Genomic DNA, 24,973 nt, shown 5'->3' on the forward strand with positions numbered 1-24,973 from the left:
CTTTTAATATCTCTTTCCTTTCTGTTGATTTTTCTTATCTTCATCCAATATGTACAATAACTTTTAATTAGATTCAATACATTTTAATAATTAATCATTAGCATTTATATTTCTGGCCAAGTTATAAGATAATACTGCTAGTTTCTAAAAACTAGCCCTGATAATATTTGATGAAGTCCTTTGGTTGTAGAGTATTACATCTCTATCTTACGATTCAGAGCTGTATGTAGATTATAGTTAATGCTTCTGACCCAAGGTAACTGATGCAAATGAAAACAAATATCAATGAGTTTTGAGGTTTGAATAGAAAGAAATAACATTTATTTAAAATATAATCAATTTATTCAGTTAACTTTAAAGTGTTTCCTATCAACATATAACTCACTATTAACAAGGTATTTAACCAACATTCTAAGTAACAATTTAAGAATATAATAAATCAAAATACAACTGAAAATCATCACCAAAGCGACATCTATCAAGTAATACTGAATTACCCCTAGATGTCTTGCTGGTGATTGAAGATGCTTCGCCCCTCTATGCCTCAAAACGTACTCCGTCCAGTACACAGCTCGTTGAAGAGGAGTTTCCGATTGATCCATAAGCAGATACTGTCTTCTCTTTACTTCTTCTCTGTATTTAGGATCGTGGATCACCTTTCTAATAGCCCAGAGGAGTTTTTCAGCTGTTAACGTGGAGAGATCTAATTTGATGGCATAACCATCGGTTACGGCTTTGGCTGCGTTTGAATCGTGATCGCAAAAAACTGGCAGAGATACTATCGGAACTCCATGGTAGACCGTCTCGAACATACTTAGAAGACCTCCATGAGTTACGAACGCTCTCAATTTTGGGTGACCTAAAAATATATTATTAATTATCAATTGCAGCATTGAAAAAAAGTCAAAAGACAATTATAATTCCAAATCAGTGTCATCTGTGAAGTCGACGTGTCTAAAAAGCTTACCTAATATGTCTTGTTGCGGTAACCACCTCCCTAATTTGACGTTGCTTGGCATATCAACAACATCGTCTTCTGATTCATATTTCCATAAGACTCTCTGTGGTAAATTCTTGAAAACCATAATGAGCAGTTGTCTCAAATATATTGGCATATTTACGGCTTTCACCGAAGAACCCATGCTGAAGTAGATGAAACCAGCATCTCCAGCACCTCTAATGAATTCCTCGAGATCCTATAAATAATCAGAAATAATGAAAATAAAAATTTCATTTGCACTCTGTATTGAATTCAATCAATATTAGTAAAAAATTAAATTACATCAATTACGTGAATTACATATTCAACGGGTTATGTCGCATAAGTACATAAAGAAAAGAAAATTTAATAAAAGAACTTCATAGTATGTTAGCAAGACTAAACTGTGCCAAATTGTGTTATAAAAGAAAATTGAATCAGCTGAAATTCATTCGGCATATCTGATGAGACAATGAGAATCTTCTTACATTTTCCTTTTGAACATCGTCGCGTGATTTTTATTCCAAAGCGTCAAAATTATTACGGAAACACAGTTCTAAACCTGACAAATTAGAAAGGATATGTGGAATAAGAAATTTCAAGATCCTGTAGAAACGGTATTCGATTCAATTCAACATTTATTTTTTTGTTAATATTCGTTATAAGCTCAAAGATTTCTTGATTGTTTCATCTGCTTTTCCTCAAGTGTTTTAGAAGCCAGAATATACTGGCTATATTGATTGAAAAAATTGGAAACATTGATATGGAAGTGATTACTTACAAAACTATAGTTTGTAAACAAGCAGAGCAAAACGTTAATGGAATAAAATGTGAAGACGAGGTACTGAAAACCTATTAATATCTGAAGCTATTTTGACACAAAAAGGGAATATAGAGGCAGAAATAACAAATATAGAAAATAAATCCACGGGACTGTTTCCCACACGAAATAAGATAAATTTCTCCAATTTTTATCTGTTTTATAAACTGTTCAATCAAAAGAGTCCTAAAAGGATATTTTGTGCATAACTCTATATCTCATTGTTCTACTTCTAAAATACTTAAACTTTTTCCAAAAGAAAGTATTTTTTAGTAGATTTTTGGCCTAAGCTTTGTGCTGAAATTGGCCAGGAAATTCGAATGCTTGCTCTCAAAGTCTCCAGTTGTCTTTCTTCAATATATCTATCGTCTTAAACTAATATTTGAGGATCAATGACCTGTCAGAAAGCTGACCACCATTTTAGCGTCGTTTCTAAACATCTGGAGTAATTTTTCGGGCTTTTTAGCGGAACTTTTTGGATTGTGACATCCGATATGGCTTCAGCGGTACTTTAGTATAAAATATGGAGTCATAGCTTTCTGCTTCTTTATTACCTAATATACCCTTGTAGCCACCCTAGGGTTACTTTTTTCCCAATAACTGGAGCTTTTAGAGTTTGTTCACACTCCCAAACTAATTTAGACGTACTGCAATAACATTAATGGCAAAAAGACAAAACCATACCGGGACATTGATCTATCGACTTGGTAGTAAAGATTATCCAAAAGTCATAAAAAAAGAAGACAAAGCCAAGATGAACACTGTTGAAATGAAAAACCTAAAAATAACACCAGGGAAAACTATATGTTACAAATTAAGACAAAAGAAGATAAAACAAACAACAAAACAAGAAATAATAATAAGAAAAATAAAAAGGAAATAGATAAATTGGTGTAACTCCTAGAATAAAATCAAACACACTTACAAGAAGTGAATATTATCAAGAAGTGGACAGATAAGGAAGTATATAAATCAAATTATGCAGAAGGACAGAGAAGGAAGTACATAGATCAAAGGGAAATAAGGGAGGTAAAACAAAAATTGAAAGATCGGCAAAAGATGTAAAAGAAAAGAGATTGAGTGAATACGTAGAAAGAGAAGGTAAAAAGGCGTTTTATGTTACCTTTATCATAACTTCTGATTAAGATGATTATTGTTTTAATATTAATATCATTTTGTATTTTGCTTCTATCGAAAAAATGACACATTAGAAAGTAATTTTTGATTGTTTCTTGTTAGTACTCACTTCCGGAAGCGGATTCGCTTTTTTACAATGAATACATGCAATTTCCGCAACATTCGGTAAATACGGCCGAGGATACGTCATCGGTGCATAACCATTTTGTAGAATGAAGCTGACATTTTGCGACATTTCGTATATACGTGGAACATCTTGACCAAAATGTTTCCTGATTATATCTTGCAGTGACCATCTAATCTAAAAAATTGAAAATTCCTTATTATTGAAATTTACATACCATAACGTTCATTACATGAACTCATTTCTCTATTACTCTTTACGATTACTTGGTATAAAGGAAGTTCAAAGGTATATATCGAGAAACATCGAATAGGTTATAGTTCTAATGGAAACTTACCAACACCGAATGGACAGTATTAGCCAGCAAATGCATCAAAGTGTTCGTGGTTCTCTGATAGAGATTCATATTATCCGTATAAGCCAAAGACAAAAACGGCGTTACGGCGTAAGGTGTGGGATTTCCGGCAATGGATAGAGATCCTGTGTAAAAGCCTACGGTATTAATGTACATAAAAGGAACGTTGAAATGATGGACGAATCCCAAAGCACATTCCGGATACGCTCCATCTAGTATGAGTAAATCAAAGTGATGTTTTTCTTCGAGAAAATCTTGAGTTTCGGGATCTGATAACAAAACATCACAAACCTAAAACACAGATATATTTATAATGAGTAATTTTAATGAAATAACTTTGTTTTCAATAGAGATACACGAAATTAAATATGTACATGGTGACCAAATGAGATTCTCGGTCGTATATTAGGAAGCGTCAATAAAATCATTACAAAAGTAAACTCGAGAAATTATTCTCACGTTTGTATGTCTACCGATAGATGATTTGATATAATGAAAAAAAGTCGAACTATTCAAAAATAAATTTAATTAATGACATTTGTAATTTATATTATCTTTTAAATTCTCCAATGTATTTGTATAGAATGCGTCTATATGTATGGAAAAAATGGAACAGAACGAAATTTTGAATAAGAAAGCAGGTCGTGTGACATCTTGTTGGAAAGGAATTTTAGTTCAGCAATATAAAGTTTTTCCAATTTTGATGCAATTATAACTGATAAAATTGATTTTTAAGATGTTAGATTTTGTTAATGTCTATATCACAAAAGTTTACGTAAATTGAGAATAAAAATTTCGCATAATATTTAGAATGTACTTTACAATTAAATAAAATGTTGAAAGTGACGACCATTCATTTTTTGACAATAACCGAGGCGATTTTGGAATTCTTGTACAACATTTTGTATGACCTCGGGGGCTATTTTAATAATTTCTTCCGTTATACTAGCTTTCAAATCAGCTATATTGTCTGATCTATTAAAATATACTCCAGTTTTTCAATAGGCTCATAAGAAGTAATCGAAAGGAGTCAAATCGGGGGATCTAGCCGGGCATTCGATCGTTCCACGTCGTCCAATCCATCTATTGGGATAAAACTCGTTCAAATAATTCGTAACCGTATGTGCAAAAGGCGTTGGATTTCCGTCTTGTTGGTAGGAAATAGATCTCTCCAATTGTATGATTAACATCAGGAAAAAGTAATATGAACACTAAGAAGTTAATCACAAAATCTGGTTAAACCCCATCATTAACTATGCCTTGAAAAAAATAAGGGCCATTTTATTGTTAATGATACCAGCCCTAACGTTCACTTTTTTAGGATATTCAATGTAAGCTTCACAAATCCAGTGAGGATTTTATCTGCAATATCTACAGTTCTCTTTGTTAACCGTTTCGTTTAAATCAAACATCGCTTTATCAGAAAAAACTATCCTATTTATGAACTGCAAATTTGCCTTTATTTTGTCCATCATAAATTCACAGAACCTACTGAATTTTTTAAGGGTAGAATTTTTCTTATTGATTTACGTACATCATTTCAGGTTCTCTTATGTGGATTTTCCTCAATTTCTAGATGTACGTCGAACTTTTTTCATTACTAGATTGAATATTTCAACTTGGTTTTTCAATCTTGTTTACGTGTCCAGTTTCACGAAACTTTTTTCCAATTTTGCTAGCTGCACACGGTGTAACGTGTTGACCACGGTATTTATTATTAAAAATTGCACAAACCTCCTTTTGGGCTCTTATTTTATCATCACAACTAATCATAAATAAACTGTCTATTCTTCGAGTCTCGGACAAATGAGCTTTAATCAACACAATGATACCCAATCAAACTTGATAAAATTTTCCCTGAGCCTAAAAAACTCTCTCGTGTTCTTACACTTTATAGGGTGAGGATCTAAGAAGAAATAAAAGAAAAAATTTATTTGAAATAAAAAGTTTACCGCTAAAACTTTTCCTATGGAACGATGATTTATGCTTTTATGTAAAGTTCACGAAAATGTGCGATGTGTTTTGGAAAATATTATATGAGATCAAGGTAACATTCAAATATTATTCGAATTATGTTGAAGAAAACAACATGAAGAGTAATTGTTTTGCAATTGAGTTGAACATCATGCAAAACAATCAAATGGAAAAAGTGTAAGATGATGTTTCAAGAACCCTGACGGTCCAACCAAACTGTAAAACACATTTAAATACGGTGCGTTGGGTAATGGAGAAGATTTGAAATAAAATACGTCGTGCAATCCATAGGACCAGTTTGGGTTATGGGGAAAGTTCAGTTGCGGTTCTATAGACAGCACAAGAGCTCAATGTGTTGAATTTAATATGAGCACAAATATCATACTGATGTCTTATAGTAACTTCAAGTACCTTAATGACCGCAGCTTATTAGTTTCATATCAATTGTTTATTTTGCTTTTTCACTAATATTTTATTATCTTCAAAGATTTTTTCCTGATGTTTAGGAGAACAGATACGGAAATACCTTATTATTTCTAAAGTACATTTTAATAGACCAGACAATATTGCTGATTTAAAAGTCAGATAACGGAATAAATTAACAAAATAACTCCTTGTGGTCATACAAAATGTTCCTCCATTTAGAATCCACTGTCTTGACTAATTTTTTGTATCACATTTCAACTACAGTTATTACCCGATGGAAAACACTTTTTTTTAGGATTGTGAAGCAGAAAGTAAGCATCCAAATTAGCTCGAACTGGTCTCTGGTCGGTAATATTTATGTAGCAAAATATTTAGAAATGTTTGTGCAGCAGATAATAGCAAATATCCTATTGGCTGCGACAAATATATATATTCGTTCTTAAAACCTTAATTTTGAAAAACGATATTTGATTTCAATATTTGTTCTTGGAAATAATCCAATCGAAATTTCCAGGGAAAAGTTTTTTTAATGAAATTTCACTTTACATATAAAGCGTTCAGTTCAATCGGTGTCAACTGAATTCTATTATAAAATAATTTACCATTTACGTGGTCGTTCTCTTTCAATTAACTAGTAAAAAAATTTCTATCATTGTCTACGACTTTTTGTAATACACACACTTTTTTATGTATTAGATACTTTTATTTGAATAGACGTAAATACGACGCAAACAAAAGAAAACTATTCCCCAGAGACAAGTAAAAAACAATAAAAATTCAACGAAGGAGCTGTTTTATTTCAAAAAAAAGCTTGTAGCTATTGTCAACTGTTTTTTTCCAGTCAATTATCTGTTAAACTGGAAAATGGAATAGCACCCAATGCGAATAACTTTTTTGTGATCCATTTATGATAATTTCAACACAATAAACTAGGTGATTCATCATTATTAGTATGTTTTGTTTAAGAAATATTTTAATCATACTTTAGGGTTATACTGAAATCTAGGAAAATTTCAGATGAAAATTTTTAAAAATTCTTTTCTGCATCACAATATTCCACATTTCCCAAACAAAAAATCTTTATGATTTTGATTGAAAAATATGACACAAAAATTTTCTTGTATGATTTGTAGTTTGAAGTTTTTAGAATAAATTGAAATATTAGAAAAATTAAAACAAATCATTATGTCTGAATAAACGATCTAAATGTCTTTCTAATGATGTATAAAACGTATTTCCTATTTCGAAATAAAGGGTTGGTAAATGATAGTTATCTAATCTAACGAATTATTTCTTAATATTTCTTAATAATTATGGAAAAACACTGTTTTATCGAATAATTAATGAGGGAAACAAACATATTACCTCAGTTGCATACCTAACCATATCTTGAGGAGGTACCGGTTCTTCCCCTCGCATTCTCGCACCTACTAGGTCCCAGTTGGTGAAGTTTCTCACGTAAAACACTACACTGGCTGGTGTTATCTCCTCCAGGCCTCTCATATGAAAATCGGCAGAAAAAGCGTTTATGAAAGTGATATTGTGCCCACGTGGAATGAGTCCTTTCGCCAATTCCCAAAAAGGAATTTTATGAGATTTGGTTCCTCCCATCGTGATCATCAGTATATTTGCGCAGGTACACAAGTTAATTACAGCCAAACATGCTGTTATTATTGACAGGCGTGACCCACACATTGCTGTAACAACAAAAAATCAGGTGAAAAGACGAAATTATCGGTATTACTTTTGATTTGAATAAACAAAATATGCTGATAACTATAAACAATATGAATGACGTTTAATCAATCTCTGGAAACATTATTGCATCAAACTTTCTCAGTACTGACCTGTCTATCTGTACTTATTTTGAATCAGAATATATAAAATACAACGATTTCATTTTTTGGGTGGATTGTATCATATTTTTGCTACGTTAGTACTATGTCGATGAAAAACTATATTACGATAGATACTGAATCAGTTTTTTCAATTTTTTTTGTTTAAAAATATCAAACAATGTAACGAAAGTTTATATTAACTCAGTATTTGAATTACGTATAGTGTAAATAGTGTTGCCTATACTGAAACTATATTTAAAAATAGAAAGGTAATAAATATTCTAAGTATTAAATTAATGATTTTGACATTTTATCAAATTTATTTTTAACAGAAATCAACTTATTTGAATGACTATACAGAGTGTACTTATGCTAGGATAAAGTTCGAAATGTCGATCATTTTGAGAAATATTGAGGGTTGCATAACTCCACTAGAAACCAAACATTCTGATTTCTTAAATAATAATCCCTGTTTATATAACCGAAATAGAATTTTTTTTTCAAATTATCAATTTTTGAAATGCGTTTTTATCCGATTTTTTGAAATCTAAAAAAGTATAAACTTTGGATGTAAAAAAATTATTTTATTTGTCAAATTTTCGATATAGCTGCAAGTTTTTGTTGTTATTCTTCGGACGATTTTGTTGATATAATTATAAATAAAAAATATATCAATTTTCAAATAATATAAAAATGAAAAAAAAAATTAGGTCCCACCGAGATTCGAACTCGGATCGCTGGATTCAAAGTCCAGAGTGCTAACCATTACACCTTGGAACCTCATATATTAAATTAATCAACATCTGTTGAAAAACAGTTTGGGGTATCAAATTAAAATAAAGTAACAAATGATGAATATAGTATACAATTAAAAACTATTAGTAACATATCTAATATATTTTCAATTCATAATTTATTCTCGATTCGATACAGGTAATCTAAATACACCTCGTATAAATAGGTGATTTATATCAAGGTAACAAGAATCGTAAGTAGGTGAAATGTATCTCATAACAAAATTGGAAAAACACAAAGAAGAAAGTTTAAGTCAGTAAATCTGTTACGATGTGACGTCGAATAGTAGTTATGTAATCCTATCAAATGACCAACTTCTCAGTGGTACTTTATTATCAGAAACGTACCGGGTGATGTAATAATTGTTGACAACGAGTTCTCTCACGTAAGAGATACTTAAGACCTGTTCTCATTAAGCAATATTATGGAATAAAAATTAAGATGTGTATAGATTCGTCGAATAATTGTCTATATTATTTTCAATTTTCACGATTTGAATGGGAATATATTAAATATAAATATACTATTTTGGGGTGAAGTATAAGGATATTTATTTTCGAATGTTGTATGTCGCACGGCCGCGAGTAAAAGGGGCAAAAAGGGCAGAGGCACCGGGCATCAGGCACAGGGGGCCTTACAAAAGGTCTGATTTTTTTATTTATAAATTTTATCAGGCCACATACTCAAAAAAAATCTGAGAAATTTTAAACGACTGTCAAACCAACTCAACAGAAATTCTTGTGTTGTTCAAAACAGTTCAGATATTTTTTTAACAAGTACTATAAGCAATAGTCATAAAATTTAAAAACTAATTAATACTAGAAATTGATAGTTCAATTTCATGTACTAAAATCTATATAATTTATAAAAAAATTTTTTTCATGAACCAAAATTTCGTTAAAATCACTCAATAAGTCGTATGAATAACTTAGAAAAACACATGTTTTTGACAAAAATCAATTTTAATAATCATTGTAATTTCCTTCAAGTGCAATACAATCATTCCAACGCTTCTCTTACTTCTCGATTCCGTGCTTGTAGAAGGATTTGTCTTTTGTGACAAATAAACTTCAGTTTCAGCAATTACTTAGCCGCGAGTATTTTTTGTATCAATTAATAGTCAGTAGTCACTGGAGGCTAGTTCTGGACTATACGGTGGTTGAGGAAGCAGTTCGAAGTGTAATTCGTTTAATTTAATCATAGACATTGCAAATTGATGCACTTTCTTGACGAAACAATGGTTTTTTTCCGTCGTTTTTCTTTAATTTTTACCTTCTAAAGTGGAGCAACTCTGATCCAACAATACTGAAGCCACAACCTTCCCAGCTGACTGTTCTTCCTTTGAACACTTCGGACGTGGGTGACCGGCTGCAGTCCACTCAGGTGATAAACGTTTTGATTCCGGAGTGAAGTGATGGTTCCATTGTCACATATCGACGAAAAAAATCTGATTTATTACGTGTAAACATGGCCAAACACTGCTCTAAATCATCAACACGTTGTTGTTTTCGATCGACTGTGAGTAAACGCGGCATCCACTTTGAAAAAAGCTTTCTCATGGTCAAATGTTAGTGCATAAATGTGAATAAACTGCCTTTTGATATCTTTATGGGCTCAGCTATCTCATGGAATTCCAATTTACGATTGAACATAACCAATTTGTAGACTTTTTGACTAGACAATTTGATGTTTTCTCGAGTAACCACCTAAATTGGATCGACCAGAACGTGCACCATCATCTGTCTCTGTACAACAACGTTTAATTTCATCAAACCAATAACAAATTATTGTTTTCGATGGAGTAAAGTCCGGATAACACTTTTAAAGTCATTGCTGAGCTTGCACAGTATTTTTTCTTCATCAATAGGTAATTATAAATTAACACACCAAATTGGTTTGAATCCAATTTTTCAACAATAAAAAAGTAGCTTCATTTAAATGGCGGTCACTCTTTTCTTACTAATCGAAATTTCCTGAAATTTACTCATAGTCTTTTGAAAGTTGGTACTCCATTAATGTCATACGGATTTAACAACGGCAGCGTCATCTGTGTGTCGGTCACACGAATTATTAAGTGATGTAATATTTCGAACAAAGCTCTGTATTAAGTGATGAGTGAAAGTAATAAAGATTTGTTCTTTTTTTGAAAAGTTTCATACTATATCGCATTTTTTTAGTTTTTCTAGACTTGGTCTAGAGATGTTTCAGTTGCTAACTAGTCTATTTAACTTTTTTTGAGGCACAATTACGAATTTTTAAACAGTGTCGATTTGGAATTAAGTTACCCATATACGAAAAATAGTCTTCATTAATACAAAACGATCTTCTCGTGTCTTTGTTTTGAAGGTTGAATTTTTTGTTTACACGGTTCATAACATGTATTAATAATTTTAAGTATCATTTTAATCGATAAAATTGTAACTCTATATGGTAACAAAGGATTTTACAAAGACACGTGTTGTAGAACAACGGAAAATTTAAGTATTAAGTAAGTTTGTTGAATATCACATGGCTTAAGTATTGTTTTATTAATATAAGTGACGATGGACTAAGAATAATGTCACTTACAGCTTCAATATATTTGAGATTAATATGATTGAAAGATATCGCTGCTCTTTTTTCAATGAATTTGGGAATAATCTCAAATGCTCCGCTTTTCAATTTGATTAACTGAAATGTATGCAAATGATGTACAAATTTCCTTACACTTCTTCTTCTTCTTCTTCTGCTATCCATTGATGGTTGTTTGCGATCACTTCTGACTTTCCATCAAGAGCTGAAGCAAAAGATACCTACCTCTAGCTCTGTATACATATCCCAGGTATGTTGTTTTGGTACGTTTTATCGTGCCCAGCAATACACGTTCTCCTCCTATTTTCCTAAGAATTCCTTTCAGTGTTCAGCCTTCCATACCGTACAATAGCAAGGACCATACATAACATTTTGTGAATATTATTCTGAGGTTGAGGTCAAAGTCAGAGTTTATGAACACGTTTTTTAATTAAATGAATTAACTTGCTGCTTTTTCTATTCGGCACTTGATCTTTACGTCTGATGACCAGTTTTCACATAACCAAGTTACCAGATAGTTAAATTTTTTACACGTTCAATCTCTTCACTATTGTATCATAGTTTTACTTTCTGGAACTTATCTAATTTGCGGATGAATACTAGGAATTTTCTCTCTTTAATGTGTATATTGATACCCATAAGCCCACTGTGTATTCCGACTATGTCTAGGAGCCTTTGTTACATTTCCCTCCGAAATCAAAACAATCATTATCTGAGTAAAGCATCCAAAGATACATCAGTAAGCTGGGAAGGTTGTATCTTCAAAAGGAGAGGCAATCAATAGCGAATACAACATAGAGTTGTTGGATCGGTTAAATATAACAATAAAAGAAAAATGACCTTATAAACCGAAGAAAAAACCATATTTTCACCAAGACAATGTACCGATTCATAAGTAGATTGCACCGATTCATAAGTAGATGCCAACGATGGTTAACTGAACGAATTACACTTCGAATTGCTTCCTAATCCACCTTATAGTCCATATCTGGCCCCCAGTGAATACTGGCCATTCGTTAATCTTAAATAAATGCTCGCCGGTAAGAAATTCAGCTCAAATGAAGAAGAAATTACTAAAACTGAAGCATATTTTGAAGCAAAAGACAAATCCCTCTACAAGAACGGCGTTGAGAAGTTAGAGAAGAGTTGGAATGATTGTATTGCTGTTGCAAGAGATTACATTGATGAATAAAATAGATTTTTGGCAAGAAATTTTTCTTAGTCACACAACTTTTTGAGTGATACACGATATAAGTTGATTATATGATCAACACATTTCTAAAACAAGTTAGTTTCTTTCAGACAAAGAATTTCCATGTAATTTTTTATGGTGTGTGTATTTGAATATGTTACAACGATTACCGTATACGGATAGCAGTAATAGTTTCCTGGTAGGTGGTAGATGACTTTTTCATTAAAATTATTTCGTTTGTTGATTACGTGAAGGTATTTTTATTTGTTTCATTAAAATATCGTCAATAACGATGAGAAGAAACAGTTTAAGTGGTATATTAAACAAAATTAATGGAATTTCTTTGAGATGCAATGAAGTCTATGGAAAATGTTATTTTCAGCCATGTTATAGAAAATGCCATTTTTAAAATGTTTCCCAAAATTAACGCACGAATTTAATTTGCCGCCATTTCAACAGTGAGGCGTTGATAACTCTAAAAACAACAAATCGACAGCTGACAGTTTAGTGTCAGTAAAAATACACGTTAGAACAACGTCTCTCAATTATTGAATAATATTTCAAAAAGAATTGAAGCTTGGCAACTGTGAAGAGATTAATCAAAAAATTCCCGGAGACAGGATCTGTTGGAACCTTAATTTCGGTGTCGTGGACAAGAATTTCAAAATCTCTAGAGCGTATACTCACTAAATATCTGCGTCTCCATGCTTACAAACACAACAACTAAAGCCTAAGAACCATGCACAGAGATAAGAGTTTGTTGAATGGATTATTGAGCATCATCAAACGTATCCTGATTTTTGTGCAAAATTCTAAGCCACGAAACACATTTTTACCTTTATAATCGCCATAACTGCCGCTTTTCAGGTTCCCAGAACCCACATGGGATTGTCAAAAAACAAATTCACCCACAACGTCTGCATTTTTGGCTGAAGGCATAATTGGACCATAATTTTTTGAAAATGAAGTTGATGTTCGTTAATATAGTTCTTTTCGCTGAAATTGGATAATATTGATGTGGTAATTATGACAAAACAAAATTACCTTATGACATCTTTCCTGGTCGTATACTTTCTTATTTCTGTGATCAAATTTGGCTCCCTAGATCGTGTGATTTTATGGGGTTATTTTAAATCAGAGGTCTACTATAACATGTCCACACCACACTATCAAGGGAGGAGATTCAACGTTACATAAAAACGAAATACAGGCACATATATGCAGAATAGTCATAAAAAATTTTAACAAACCAAACCAAAATTATAATTCAAGAGATTGAAATCTGTGTTTTATATTTATTTCAATACGGGCCTCAATTTTAAGACATCTTAGGGAAAAAAATCTTACAAATGGAGTTGTAGAAAGCAACTTAAAGAAAATAATAAAAGACATGTTGAGGAAAATAAGTATTATTGTGTACGTAATCATGAAAATATATCACTAAGGTTTATGTGTAACTGTTTTGATCAAATTATATTTTTGATTACCCCATACGCTCTATTATTAAGTAATCCGATACTTTATTGATATTTACTTTTATGTAATTTATTATGAGAACATAAAACTTATCAATAAAATAGTAAATGTTCTATAATGAATAACATCCATAAGCTAAATTGGTTTTATTCAATCTCAGCTCTATCTTAAAGAGTTTCAAATTTATCTACTCTCCCTTAATATATAGGGTATCATTGATAATGCCCAATGTTTCATTCTATATTTGATATTTCATGAAAATATTTCCATATTTTCATAATTTCTGCATTTTAGGTATGAGGATCGTCAATTATGATCCTAGTTTAGCATTTACCTTAATAAACTACCCTGTATATAACCGTAAAAGTAAATATGTTCAGTCGATTGAGTTAAATTAAACTTTTACCAATTTCATAATGCTGATGTTCGGTAGTTTAGATTACATCATGAATATAATGGGAAAAAAATTATGTTTATATTATAGTTATGTAAGCTTGTAGTGATATTCGATTTTTTTCATAACCGATCTACTTAATAGTCTGTTTTCGAGAATACTTTCGATTTCCGACAAACATAACTGATGAAAAATGTATACTCAGAACTGCAATTGGTACACACGATCAAAACGTTAAATTCTTGGACTTTTTCGGGGATAAACTCCTAATTAATTTGTGTCTAAACTCGTATATTGGAAATCTATTTATTTTGATAACCTTCCCCTAATGAGAATGGTCAATGTCCTCAAAATAGCAATTAACTGCCGGACATCACCTCTTTAGTGTTGGAAAATCCGAACCAACTTTCCATGTCTGAGAACATAAAATAATGCATAAGGTGGAAAATCAATATTCGTTGATTTTAGTCATTGCAATAACGGATGTGTGAGCTAATGTATGGAACAACACTTTCTTCTTAGCCGTTTTGCTCGATTTCTTCACGAACACATTTTTCTGTGAAACTTTGCCAAACACATGAATGGAAACATCTCCACGACGCTGATTTTGTTCGGTTGTAAGCAAACGCGGCACCTACCTTGCGTCTAGCTTTCTCATATCCTGTTAATATGCGATGTACTGCATTTTTTGAAATGCCTACTACATCTGCTAGCTCCGCACATTCAGTCGAAGATCACCCGGTACCTCTTTGTGAATTGTTTTCAATATTTCTGGAGTCGTCACCTCATTTGATCGACCATTGCGATGTTGTATTCTGCAGGTCGTACGGCCTCTATTAAACTTTGCTACTTGGTATTTAAATGTTGATAACGAAGAAGCTGTCTCACCCAGGGTAGAATCTTGTGAAGCTTTTATATTCGTTGGGAAAATGCCTTTGAAATCAAAGTATAGTATCATATAACCATGATCAATTTTTCCATGTTTACAAACTCACTGAAAACATTCACTATTGATGGCTTCCAAACAAGGACTAAACAACGTGACGTCTTCAAACTTAAAACGTATGCTGTATAGATTGTGTACTATTTTTCAAGCAACTACCGCCATCTCTAGATCAGACCAGGTACCTGTAGGACCATCCTCATATATTGAATACAGAACTCAATATAAGTTGAAAGTATATTTGAGCATGCTTTGATAATTTGAATTGTGAAGAAGGACCACATTTATGTGAAAAATGTGAGGTTTCATCAGAACCACGCATTTCTATAATATTTCAGCCTAAAATTCACGATTTGCGCTTCGATGTGGTTAACCACATACTATAATCACCAGATCTGGCTTCTAGCGACTTTTTCATGTTTCTCAACCTTCATCTTAACATTAGTATTTAAGTTTTTTGAGGAAAAGGGGGAAAATATTCCACCTCAGTAGCTATCGTATATCAAAATTCTCTGTCGATCTTATAAGGGTTCGTTCGACGATTTGAAATAAATGAAAATCTTTCAGACCTTGCTTGATATTCAATCTCAAACTAATCAAATTTCAAGGTTACATTTACAGATTCGCCTTTTGTCGCCTCTACTGACCTTTTATTATTCAATAACTTAGTTTACAATTATTTCAATTACATTTTCATCAATAAAATTTTAACTTAATAATTAATGGAGAAGTGAGGGTTTGTGTGAGATCCTTGATTTTTTACAGGTCAAAGAATTGTTGAAAGACATTATCATATAATACAGGTCCATTACAAACCAAATACAATTTTTGAACAAAATTTGCGATTATTTGACATTTATTCACCTAGGCTACATCCTACTTAGCCTGCAAGAAAATTCACCACTACTACGGAGACGATTCTAGTTTTTACCATATACTTAGTCGATATAATCTATAGAAATTCAATTAAAAGTTACTATTTTATCGAATCGTTCTTGTAAATTCCACAAATTCTATTAGAAGAAGCGATAGTTTCGACGAAGTTGGATATGAAGGTTCTGAAATTTACAATTTGGAAAGTTAACTACTATATTCAAAATTGCAAGAATCGATAAAAAATTATCCTACAGAAATTTTGAAATAAAAATTAACAATGTTTGAAAATTTCGTGACGTTTCTTAAAGGCAAGTTTTACCACAATTTCTTGTGACTTGATTTGATTTTATGTAGCTTAAGAGGGATCAAACAACATACCAAGAAATACGATTCCATTCACACCAAATTATATTATTACGTTTTGTTTTTCAGACATAAATTTGTATTTTCGTGTTGGAGGGTAATTGACAAATAATACGACCCTTAAATCAATTTAATCAAGACACTTTAAACCCTTCTCTTGTTTCTTCTAGAATTTACAACAGAATCAAATAAAATAATCAATTTTTTGAGTTCCAGTTGATATGAAAGAGTGAGACACGAATTAATCTTACTTCAATCAGGAGATTATCGATTAATTCACCACTTTTTTAATTTTTTTCGTCAGTCAAAGTATTGTTTGATCAACTTTCTCAAGTAAAACATACATTCTTTCATTTCCTGTTTCATTGTTGATGATTATTACAACTATGTATGAAGTAACAATATTTCTTAATTTGGTTCGTAACGTAACATTTTTACATGATTCGATGATTACATCGTTGAAATTGTTTATCAAATATGGTAAAGGGTGAAAAATTGATAAAATAATTATATACCACGAGTTAGAATGATTTTTACTGAAGCTACAAATACAAGTCGTATTTCCTTCTCATCCTGTAAGGTAAATTTCACTACCTAACTAATTTCTTATGAACAGTTGTCCATCTTTCTATTTGGAACCTAATTTTTTTATTCTTCTTCTTCTTTATGGCTCCTAACCTAACATAACCTAACCTATTCAAATTTTTCGGTTCTTCCTATAACCTATTCTTTTTCTGCTTTTTCTGCTGTTCAAAACTTGTGGTCCTTTTTTATTTTGGGTATTTTACTTTTCCATACTTTGTAAGTGGCCCCACAATGTTTGCTGCTTTTATCTTTCTTCATTAATAACCAAGATTCTTAAATATATATGAGTCTTTCCACATCCTGGACTTTCTGAAAGGAGTGGAATCAATTAATTAAGTGCAGCAATGGATACTGATCATTCCCAGTATTTGGGAGACGTGGTACGCCTTCAGTTTGTTGTACAGCTTCATTAAGATAAAATGGAATAACTAGGAAGATCACACTTTTACCACGACGGACTGAAAACCAGCGTACAAACGGTGCCTTTTTTCTATTTTAAGTTTTTCTCTAGAAGCCAGAATTTTAATTTTCTGATTTCTACTTCGTTTACTCCACTGTTGCTGATTGAAATTGATTGAAATAAAAAAAATATGAGAGAAAAAAATTTTTCATTCAGACCAATATGGAGGACAGAAGAAGAATATTAGAGAATAAATTGGACTAACTACTCAGATTTGTACAATATATCAGACAATTTTATGTTACTAGGGAACGCAATACGCAAATTTTGCTACGTAGAGAATCCAGATTCTCTCAAAAACTACGGAGCTCAGAGCATTATTCTTGGTGGCTGATTACATAGATCTAGAAAGAATGTGATTGAGAAAGCATCTATGAATACTGAGCATTTCCAGTAGTTGTGGTGATGTCAGTTAGAGGTATGCAACAAGATATGAATTTTTTGTACAGTTAAATTTAAATAAAATGGAATATGAGGGATAAATCTACAATTGGAATACCGAGTAGAAGTCAACCTCGGAAGAGTATGAGGAGAAAAGGAAGATATCAAAGAACGAATAGGCGAGAAACCTACGATGTAAGAAAGAATAGGAAGGAATAGGAGAAAGGTCACAAGACTGATATTAGTTTTTATGATATATCCATACCATTTCCATTAATTTTAGTAATGAAAATGAACTTTTTCTGTTGATGAATTGAAAAAAAAATGATAAATCATAACTAGAAATTTTAATTGGTTAATATTCATGATAAAATATATTTTGATTTGATATAAATCAGATTCTTTAACGCTAAATAAATATTTTGTCAAATTTATTTTGATTTTTGATCTAAAGACGTTATTGTAGCATTTTAAGATCATTATTTCCTTTCATATCACCACTTTCTAACCCAAGCGAATTCGTTATTGATAAATAAATTGAACATTATTATGGGATTCCTACCAAAACAACAATAATATCATGGAAAGTCTTCAACCAGGTCAAATTTTAAACTTACTTTTACTTGTCGAGGTTTAAGTTAAGACTCCAAATTCAAATCACTTCAAAAACTATTAGTACATATTTTCTTGTACATTTCATAATTCAATCACTTTGCACAAGATCTTAATCCGCGGCGTTTGATAACCGTTAAGAGAATTACAAGTAAATTACGAGAGAATGATTAGTCGTGGAGTGTTAAGTGAGTACTAGAACCATAGTGAATGCTTCGAAAGTAGGAGAAATGGTGGGTACCCTAGCGTGATATCAAACCGTGTAGAACCTACTTCGATATAATTTTGCAGTTGTAGATATTATGAATGTTGATGTTTCATCTGCTTCACTGTGTCAAGTTTCGTAGTATGCAGTAATCGAGAACTTTCGTTTTTTTTTGAATGTCAACATCAGTAACCAGAATAAAAAATAAGAACGAAAATAAGATTACGTATTGCTTTTACCGTGTACTGCAACTTATTTATTGTAATTTTGCAAATAGACGTTTATACGAAGAATTATAATGCTATTTTCAAAATAGCATCATAATTAGTAATAGTAGTAATAAATAGTTCGTAACTTTTCGTTGGACTTAGAGCAAGTTGCTTATTAAGTAAACATTTTTTTCGACAAAGGATTCTAACCTACGATCTCCGTGCAGGATACTAAGCACTTCTACAACCTTACCAACTATACTTACACAAAATGATAGTATTTTCGATTCGTTATTATTTTGAGCTTATTTTGAAAATTCGTTATTATAATCCTTTGATTTTGATAATGACAAGATGTTTGAAAAGCCTGCTTAGTTCTTTTTTAAGATCGTTCATTGGGTACAGCAGAGATTTTCTGTAACATCAGTAACCAGAATAAAAAATAAGAACGAAAATAAAATTACGTATTGTTTTTAACGTGTCCCATAACTTATTCATTGTAATTTCGCAAATAGACCTTTATACGAAGAATTGTAATGCTATTCTCAAAATCAACGATGAATTTTAATGTTAGACCCCATTTTTAACAAGTTTATATAATCTTCAATCGTATAGATTTGTTTGTTTGTTTGTGAGCTTGTTTGTTCGTAACTTTTCTTTGGATTTGAAATCGTGGTCGATCTTCGCTGCAGGATTAATTTCGTTTCAGTCTCTGAAGACGATAACTTGCTTACCGAAACGCGCGACAGACAGTGTAATTGCGAGAGTTGGTGTAGTGTTAGTGTAAATGGTGTGTTCATAATTCCAACTTGTGAAGATCGTTCTGTCGTGCCATAAAACATCGATAACAAGCGTGAACTGATATGGCAAGATTGTCACGTGACATACCGTGAAATTGAGGCACTATGTCCACTCGCATACATTAGTATTTTACGCACGAATATCATACATTATTTTATATACGACCATATTAAGAAATACTTTTATGAAATATACCCATATCAATGTTCAGATTTGAATTCATGGTAGTTTTAAACATTGAATAATGGGACCTTAACGTTGATAATTTCCATTGACATCGGATTGACTTTTCTGAGAAATATGTTATAGTGTAATTTTTGATTTTTTAGCTGCACGCAACTTCTGTAATTTCAGGAGTGCAATCAGATTCTTATTTTATATTTATTTAGCTAAACAATCAGTGTTTTATCTATCAAAATTAGAAACATGTTTTGCAAAATGACGATGAAATTTCACACTTCTCAATAACAGTACAAAATTATTAAAATCACAGAACTTTTGACAAAATACACAACATAAAATTGTCCTAATTAACTTGATAGATAAGAAAATAAAAAAAGAATGTTATGATGATATTCACATTTGAAAAGAATTGTTCTTTTTCGGGCGGTTTTAAACATATAATGTTTAATATGTAATTTCGCGTATTTATTTGAGTTTTCAAATGCTTAATTTCATTTATGGTCTTAGATAAAGATTTGTTCGCATTGGATACCGCATAATTTGACAATCACAAAGCACTTCGAAGCGGCCTGTTTTTTGGAATAACTGGACACATCAGTTCAAATAAAAATGTTTTTGAACAGTCAAAATATCGAATTGATTCAAACGAATGCAATGGAGAATATTTTGAAAAACAATGAAGCCATATAGTCCGGTCAATTTTGATATAAAAATAGAATCTCCATCGATCCTATGTGTGCTACAAACAGAAATTGATTTTACACCTAAAACAATTTGACATTTGAACATTTTATGAACATCCAGCTAGAGGAAGAAGTAATCGAAGAAGACATGACTGTTGAAGTAGACTAGACAAGAGTATGAATCTGATTAAAATATCTGAAGAAATCAAAAGAATGATCAATAGGAATATCAATAATAAGGTGATATCTAGAACTTGACAGGTATTGTTCCCTTAAATTTTCCTAAAATTGTCATGACAGTTAGTGGAGTAGGCCTACAGCGGAAACCACGGTAAAAAAACCACCTCAAAGGTAGCGTGGAAATGTGTGCATTGCAGGTATAATGTGACTCTTAGAATCGTGATATCTCAGGAATGGTCACTCTTAGAAAAAAATTATATGGACCATTTTTGTAGACAATTTTGAAATATACAACTTTGATTTGAAGTTTTTTTTTATAAAAGTCACCGTTTTTGAGAAAAATCTATATATATTTTTATCTTTGATCCCGAATAACTTTTGTAGCACACATAGAATCAATGGTGATTTTTAAAACTAGATTTGTAATGGTAAACCTCAGTTCCTCACCAATATTTGGCTATTCGGGATTATTTGTTATTTTAAATGTCTATATTGGCCAGACTACTATCCACTTTAATTTCATGTGTCTATGTCAAGACGTGTGTAGCAACTCTCGTATACTGAAAATCACTTTGAATTCAGTAATTTGACGCCGGAAAAAGCTTTTTACTTCTAAAAATAATGAATAGTCAAGTGAAGGAAATTGATGTATTATAGTTGTTTTGTTTATGACTATGAGTAAAGAAATCCATTAGACCCAAAAATACAGAATTAATGATTCCACAATAATAGGAGGTCAATATCCGTTGTGAAGAGATATGATATTTTCTTTAATCTTGTTTTTACTTATTGTATTCAACGAAAAAAAAAAAATATTCTTTATTGTGTCAACGTATAGAAAACGAGAGAAAAACATTACAGTTAAGACAATGGCGGTTTGTGGTAAGAAAAGTATGGAAACAAACCTGAATTTGTTCACAAACTCTCATAAAAGGTTCATTGTGATGAAAATCCAAATTTTCGAAATTGATTAGTATTTTTAGGCATTGTAACTCGTAAATCGACACACCAAGCTCCTCTTAAAAACTAAAATCCGAGTAGGAATTATCAGTAGAAGATTCTTTGGTCCTTATTACTTGCGCCGAAAATTAACAGCTAAGCGTTTTTTGAGAATCTTCGTATCGCACTGCTTCCGAATTTAATTGCGGTATTTTCGGACCCAAAAAACAAGGAAAAATTGCATCCCATTATTTGGTTCCAACAATACATCATCACATTATGGTTTTAATGTTTGAAGATTTCTGAATAACAAATTTAAAGGAAACGTGGCTCTAAGTACGAACCTTATCTTTCTACCCTTGATCAAATTTATAAGAACATTTGAAAAGTTGTTAATGTCACACAAACAAAAAATTTAGAAGACTTGATGGAACGGAGTATTTATGAAATGATACATATACCTCCGAAGATGATCGAAACGTAATACTTCTATATGGGCAGTTTCTATAAGTGAAAGCTGTTACGACTAAGGCAGACTTAATGGCAATTATTTCTTTATCCTCCAGCTTGGTTCTGCGCATTTTCAAGCATGCGCAGTATAGATAAAGTGTCTCGAATGAGAGAGAAAATGAATATTGTCACCACCGTAATGCAGGGACTTATTTTCCCATACAAACTCTATTACATATATGCTAAAACTGGTATACCATCGTCTAGGACTGTTTCAGATAATGAAGTGGATACAGATTGAACAATTCGTATAAGAAATAGTTTTGATTTAATAGACTGTTTAGATAATTTGGAAATTATCACTAAAACTAAGTTTATTTGGATTCTTATGAACTTTTTTATGATTGACTTAAGATTAATGATATCACAACTTTGACAAATGACAGATGGGTAATAAAATGAACTGTTTAAAGTGTTTTTATTCGATTTTGAATTCTGTGATTATTTTACATAATCTCGAATATTTCATGTAAAAAGTCAAATTTGAATGAAAATGATAATTTTCAATTCTTGATATATCTACTTAAAAATGTAAATTAGCAGTAATCTATTTGATTATATAATCAATATCCACTACACACCAGTTCAAGGTATGTACTTACTCTTAGGCACACTCGGCTTCTTGTTTTTTCTCATATGTTAATAATGCATTAACTTGTTTTTCAAAAGTCAACGTGGCCGAAATCGTGTAGTAACCATGTAGGCAGCGCCAATCTTGATAATCGCCACAGTAGTTTATCTTTTCTTTGATTAACTAACCATTACGCCTTTATGTTATGACAAAACTAGATAAACGTAATAGTAACTTTGTTTCGTAAGTTAATTTTTGTTTGTTCCAGATCTTGAGGATAGCGATTTTGCGAGGCGTATTAATTTTTGCCGCCATTTGCTCCATACCAATGTAGATGATATTAACTTTCTAAGAAGGATTCTTTGGACCGATGACTCCAAATTTGACAAAGAGGGAATCGTAAACTATTTTTCATTTTACACTACTGGGCACCAAAACTCGCAAAACCAAGCGTCAAGAAAGACAAGGCTTTCCAAAGAAGATTTAGCGTAAATTTTTGGGCAGGTGTGATCGGCAACCAGTTAATAGGGCCGTATTATTTACCCGACAATTTAATTGGACAGAATTACTTAGAATTTCTGATGAATGACCTACCTGGCTCATTGGAGCTTGAATGTGAAGGTATTTTCAAACAACGTCTTTCCCAACTCATGGATTGGTAGGGGTGTGGTCCAATTCCTTGTCCCCCGCGATCACCCGACCTTACCCCTATCGATTTTTATATCTGGAGAAGGGCCAAAGATTTAGTATACACCACAGTTGTCACAAGCCGTGAAGAATTGATTCTTCGGATTGACGCTGCATTTGAAACAATGAAACAAGAGATGTTGTTGCGGACTACTACAGTGGAAATACGTAACTGATGCAGAGCTTGCATAACCAATGAGGGGCGCCAATTCGAACAAAATTTAAATTAAATGATGATTTTAACTGATCTTAAAATGAATAATTCAAGTTCTTTTGTTTGTTTGTTTTGTTTGTTTCATTATTTCCATCCTTGTATTGATTTTTAAAAAAATCTGTATTTTAAATGAAGTCGAATTTCGTCGAAATGGTCCAACTACGTAGAAAAAATTACAACTCCGGTTAGGAAAAATATATCTAAACAAATTACATACCATTAGAAAGCCTACTATCGATGTTTTTAAAAAATCAAAAGCTTCCTATCATCTTTACTTTTTTCAAACGCAACGCAAAGTTGAAGCTTAAAATCTTTATTAACTTTTCTTTGGAGTTCGACGGTCTACAAGTTAGTTTCTAGCAATAATTCGCGACCAATATTGATTTTTATGGGCCATACCATTCAGCAAGATTCTAACAAAGAAAAAAAGTTGGACCTAGCTATAAAAATGAAAAAGTTACAAAAGGTCAGAGGTACGAAAGTGACAAAATTTCTAAGAAACAAAAAAAATTCTATAAAAAGTTTTTTTAAGACCTGGATTTTTTTTATTGCCCGAATAGATAGAAAATGGCTCCGCCTACACCATGCCTTCCTATGTTCAAAGATCTGCCGAACACCCTGTATAGAAATGTGAACGTCATGTCAAGAATGATGCAAAGATGCGATATCAACATAAGTAAATTATAAATTCTCGTACAAATTGTCATTAACAAAATTGTAAGAAAGTTCCATTTTTTTGTTTTTGTGTGTAGGAAATAAAGTTTTTTAAAAATTATTCTCAAGTGCGTGAAACATTTCTATATACATTCTTATGATAAATTGAGATGATGAGCTACGATTGATATTTTGGATAACACAAATTGCGAAAAGATAATTTACCGTGCCATAATTGATATAGGTCATTGAATGTTATTAAATATTTGCTCTTGAGAATAAATCAATAAAACCATATTTGTCATTCAATTTGTCGGTTTTGTTAGTATCATTAATTCACTTAAAACCGTTTTCAAATATTTGCACTGGTAATATTCGCTTTCCGAAGAATTTCAGAATACGAATGGAATAAATTTCAATTCGTTCGAAAAGTAAAAAGTTATGTCATACTCTCATCAACCTAAAAGTACCTCTTCGTTATGTAATTTATAACATGTAAGTGAAAAATCACGATCACTGAATATTTTTATGTATAAATTGAGTAGAATTTTATATTACGAGGGCTCTTCAACACTTTTACAGGATTCCTTTGTTTCAATCTAAAAAATACTGACTATTCGATTTTGTTTCATGAATTTCCTTCAAAAATATCGAAAATGCTTTGGAACATATTTTATTTAAAAAAAAGAAAATACTAATAGTATTTTTCGTTTTTTTGAAGAAACTTTTCTGAGCTCAGTTCCAAATAAAATTGGATCGTATTGTGTGATGAAATAATGATCATTCTTGTTGAATAGATTGAATTGTTTTTCATCGAGTCACAATCAGTTGGATTA

General features: G+C 31.6%; 1 protein-coding gene and 1 non-coding gene across 2 annotated transcripts; both read right to left on the bottom strand.

The window, feature by feature from the left end:
• Positions 1 to 319: 319 nt before the first annotated feature.
• LOC130897175 (UDP-glucosyltransferase 2) lies at positions 320 to 18,580 on the bottom strand. Its single transcript, XM_057805898.1, has 6 exons — positions 18,307 to 18,580; positions 7,181 to 7,512; positions 3,398 to 3,706; positions 3,046 to 3,237; positions 968 to 1,196; positions 320 to 859 (listed from the first exon to the last, which is right to left on the bottom strand). Exons 2-6 carry the CDS (start codon positions 7,508 to 7,510, stop codon positions 345 to 347), a joined length of 1,575 nt encoding a protein of 524 aa, XP_057661881.1. The 5' UTR covers positions 7,511 to 7,512; positions 18,307 to 18,580; the 3' UTR covers positions 320 to 344.
• On the bottom strand, positions 8,362 to 8,433 carry Trnaq-uug (transfer RNA glutamine (anticodon UUG)). Its single transcript has one exon. It is a non-coding gene; the product is annotated as a tRNA-Gln (tRNA).
• Positions 18,581 to 24,973: the final 6,393 nt, after the last annotated feature.

The sequence above is a fragment of the Diorhabda carinulata genome, chromosome 8 (genome assembly GCF_026250575.1).
Source record: "Diorhabda carinulata isolate Delta chromosome 8, icDioCari1.1, whole genome shotgun sequence".
Classification (NCBI taxonomy): Eukaryota; Metazoa; Arthropoda; class Insecta; order Coleoptera; family Chrysomelidae; genus Diorhabda; species Diorhabda carinulata.

What these genes read in the sequence shown, in the direction of transcription:
- LOC130897175 (XM_057805898.1), bottom strand. Translation starts at nt 7,510, where the DNA reads ATGTGTGGGTCACGCCTGTCAATAATAACAGCATGTTTGGCTGTAATT. An exon ending in ATACTGTCCATTCGGTGTTG is followed by an intron (nt 3,238 to 3,397) that starts GTAAGTTTCCAT and finishes TCAATTTTTTAG; the next exon opens with ATTAGATGGTCACTGCAAGA. An exon ending in ACCGCAACAAGACATATTAG is followed by an intron (nt 860 to 967) that starts GTAAGCTTTTTA and finishes ATATATTTTTAG; the next exon opens with GTCACCCAAAATTGAGAGCG.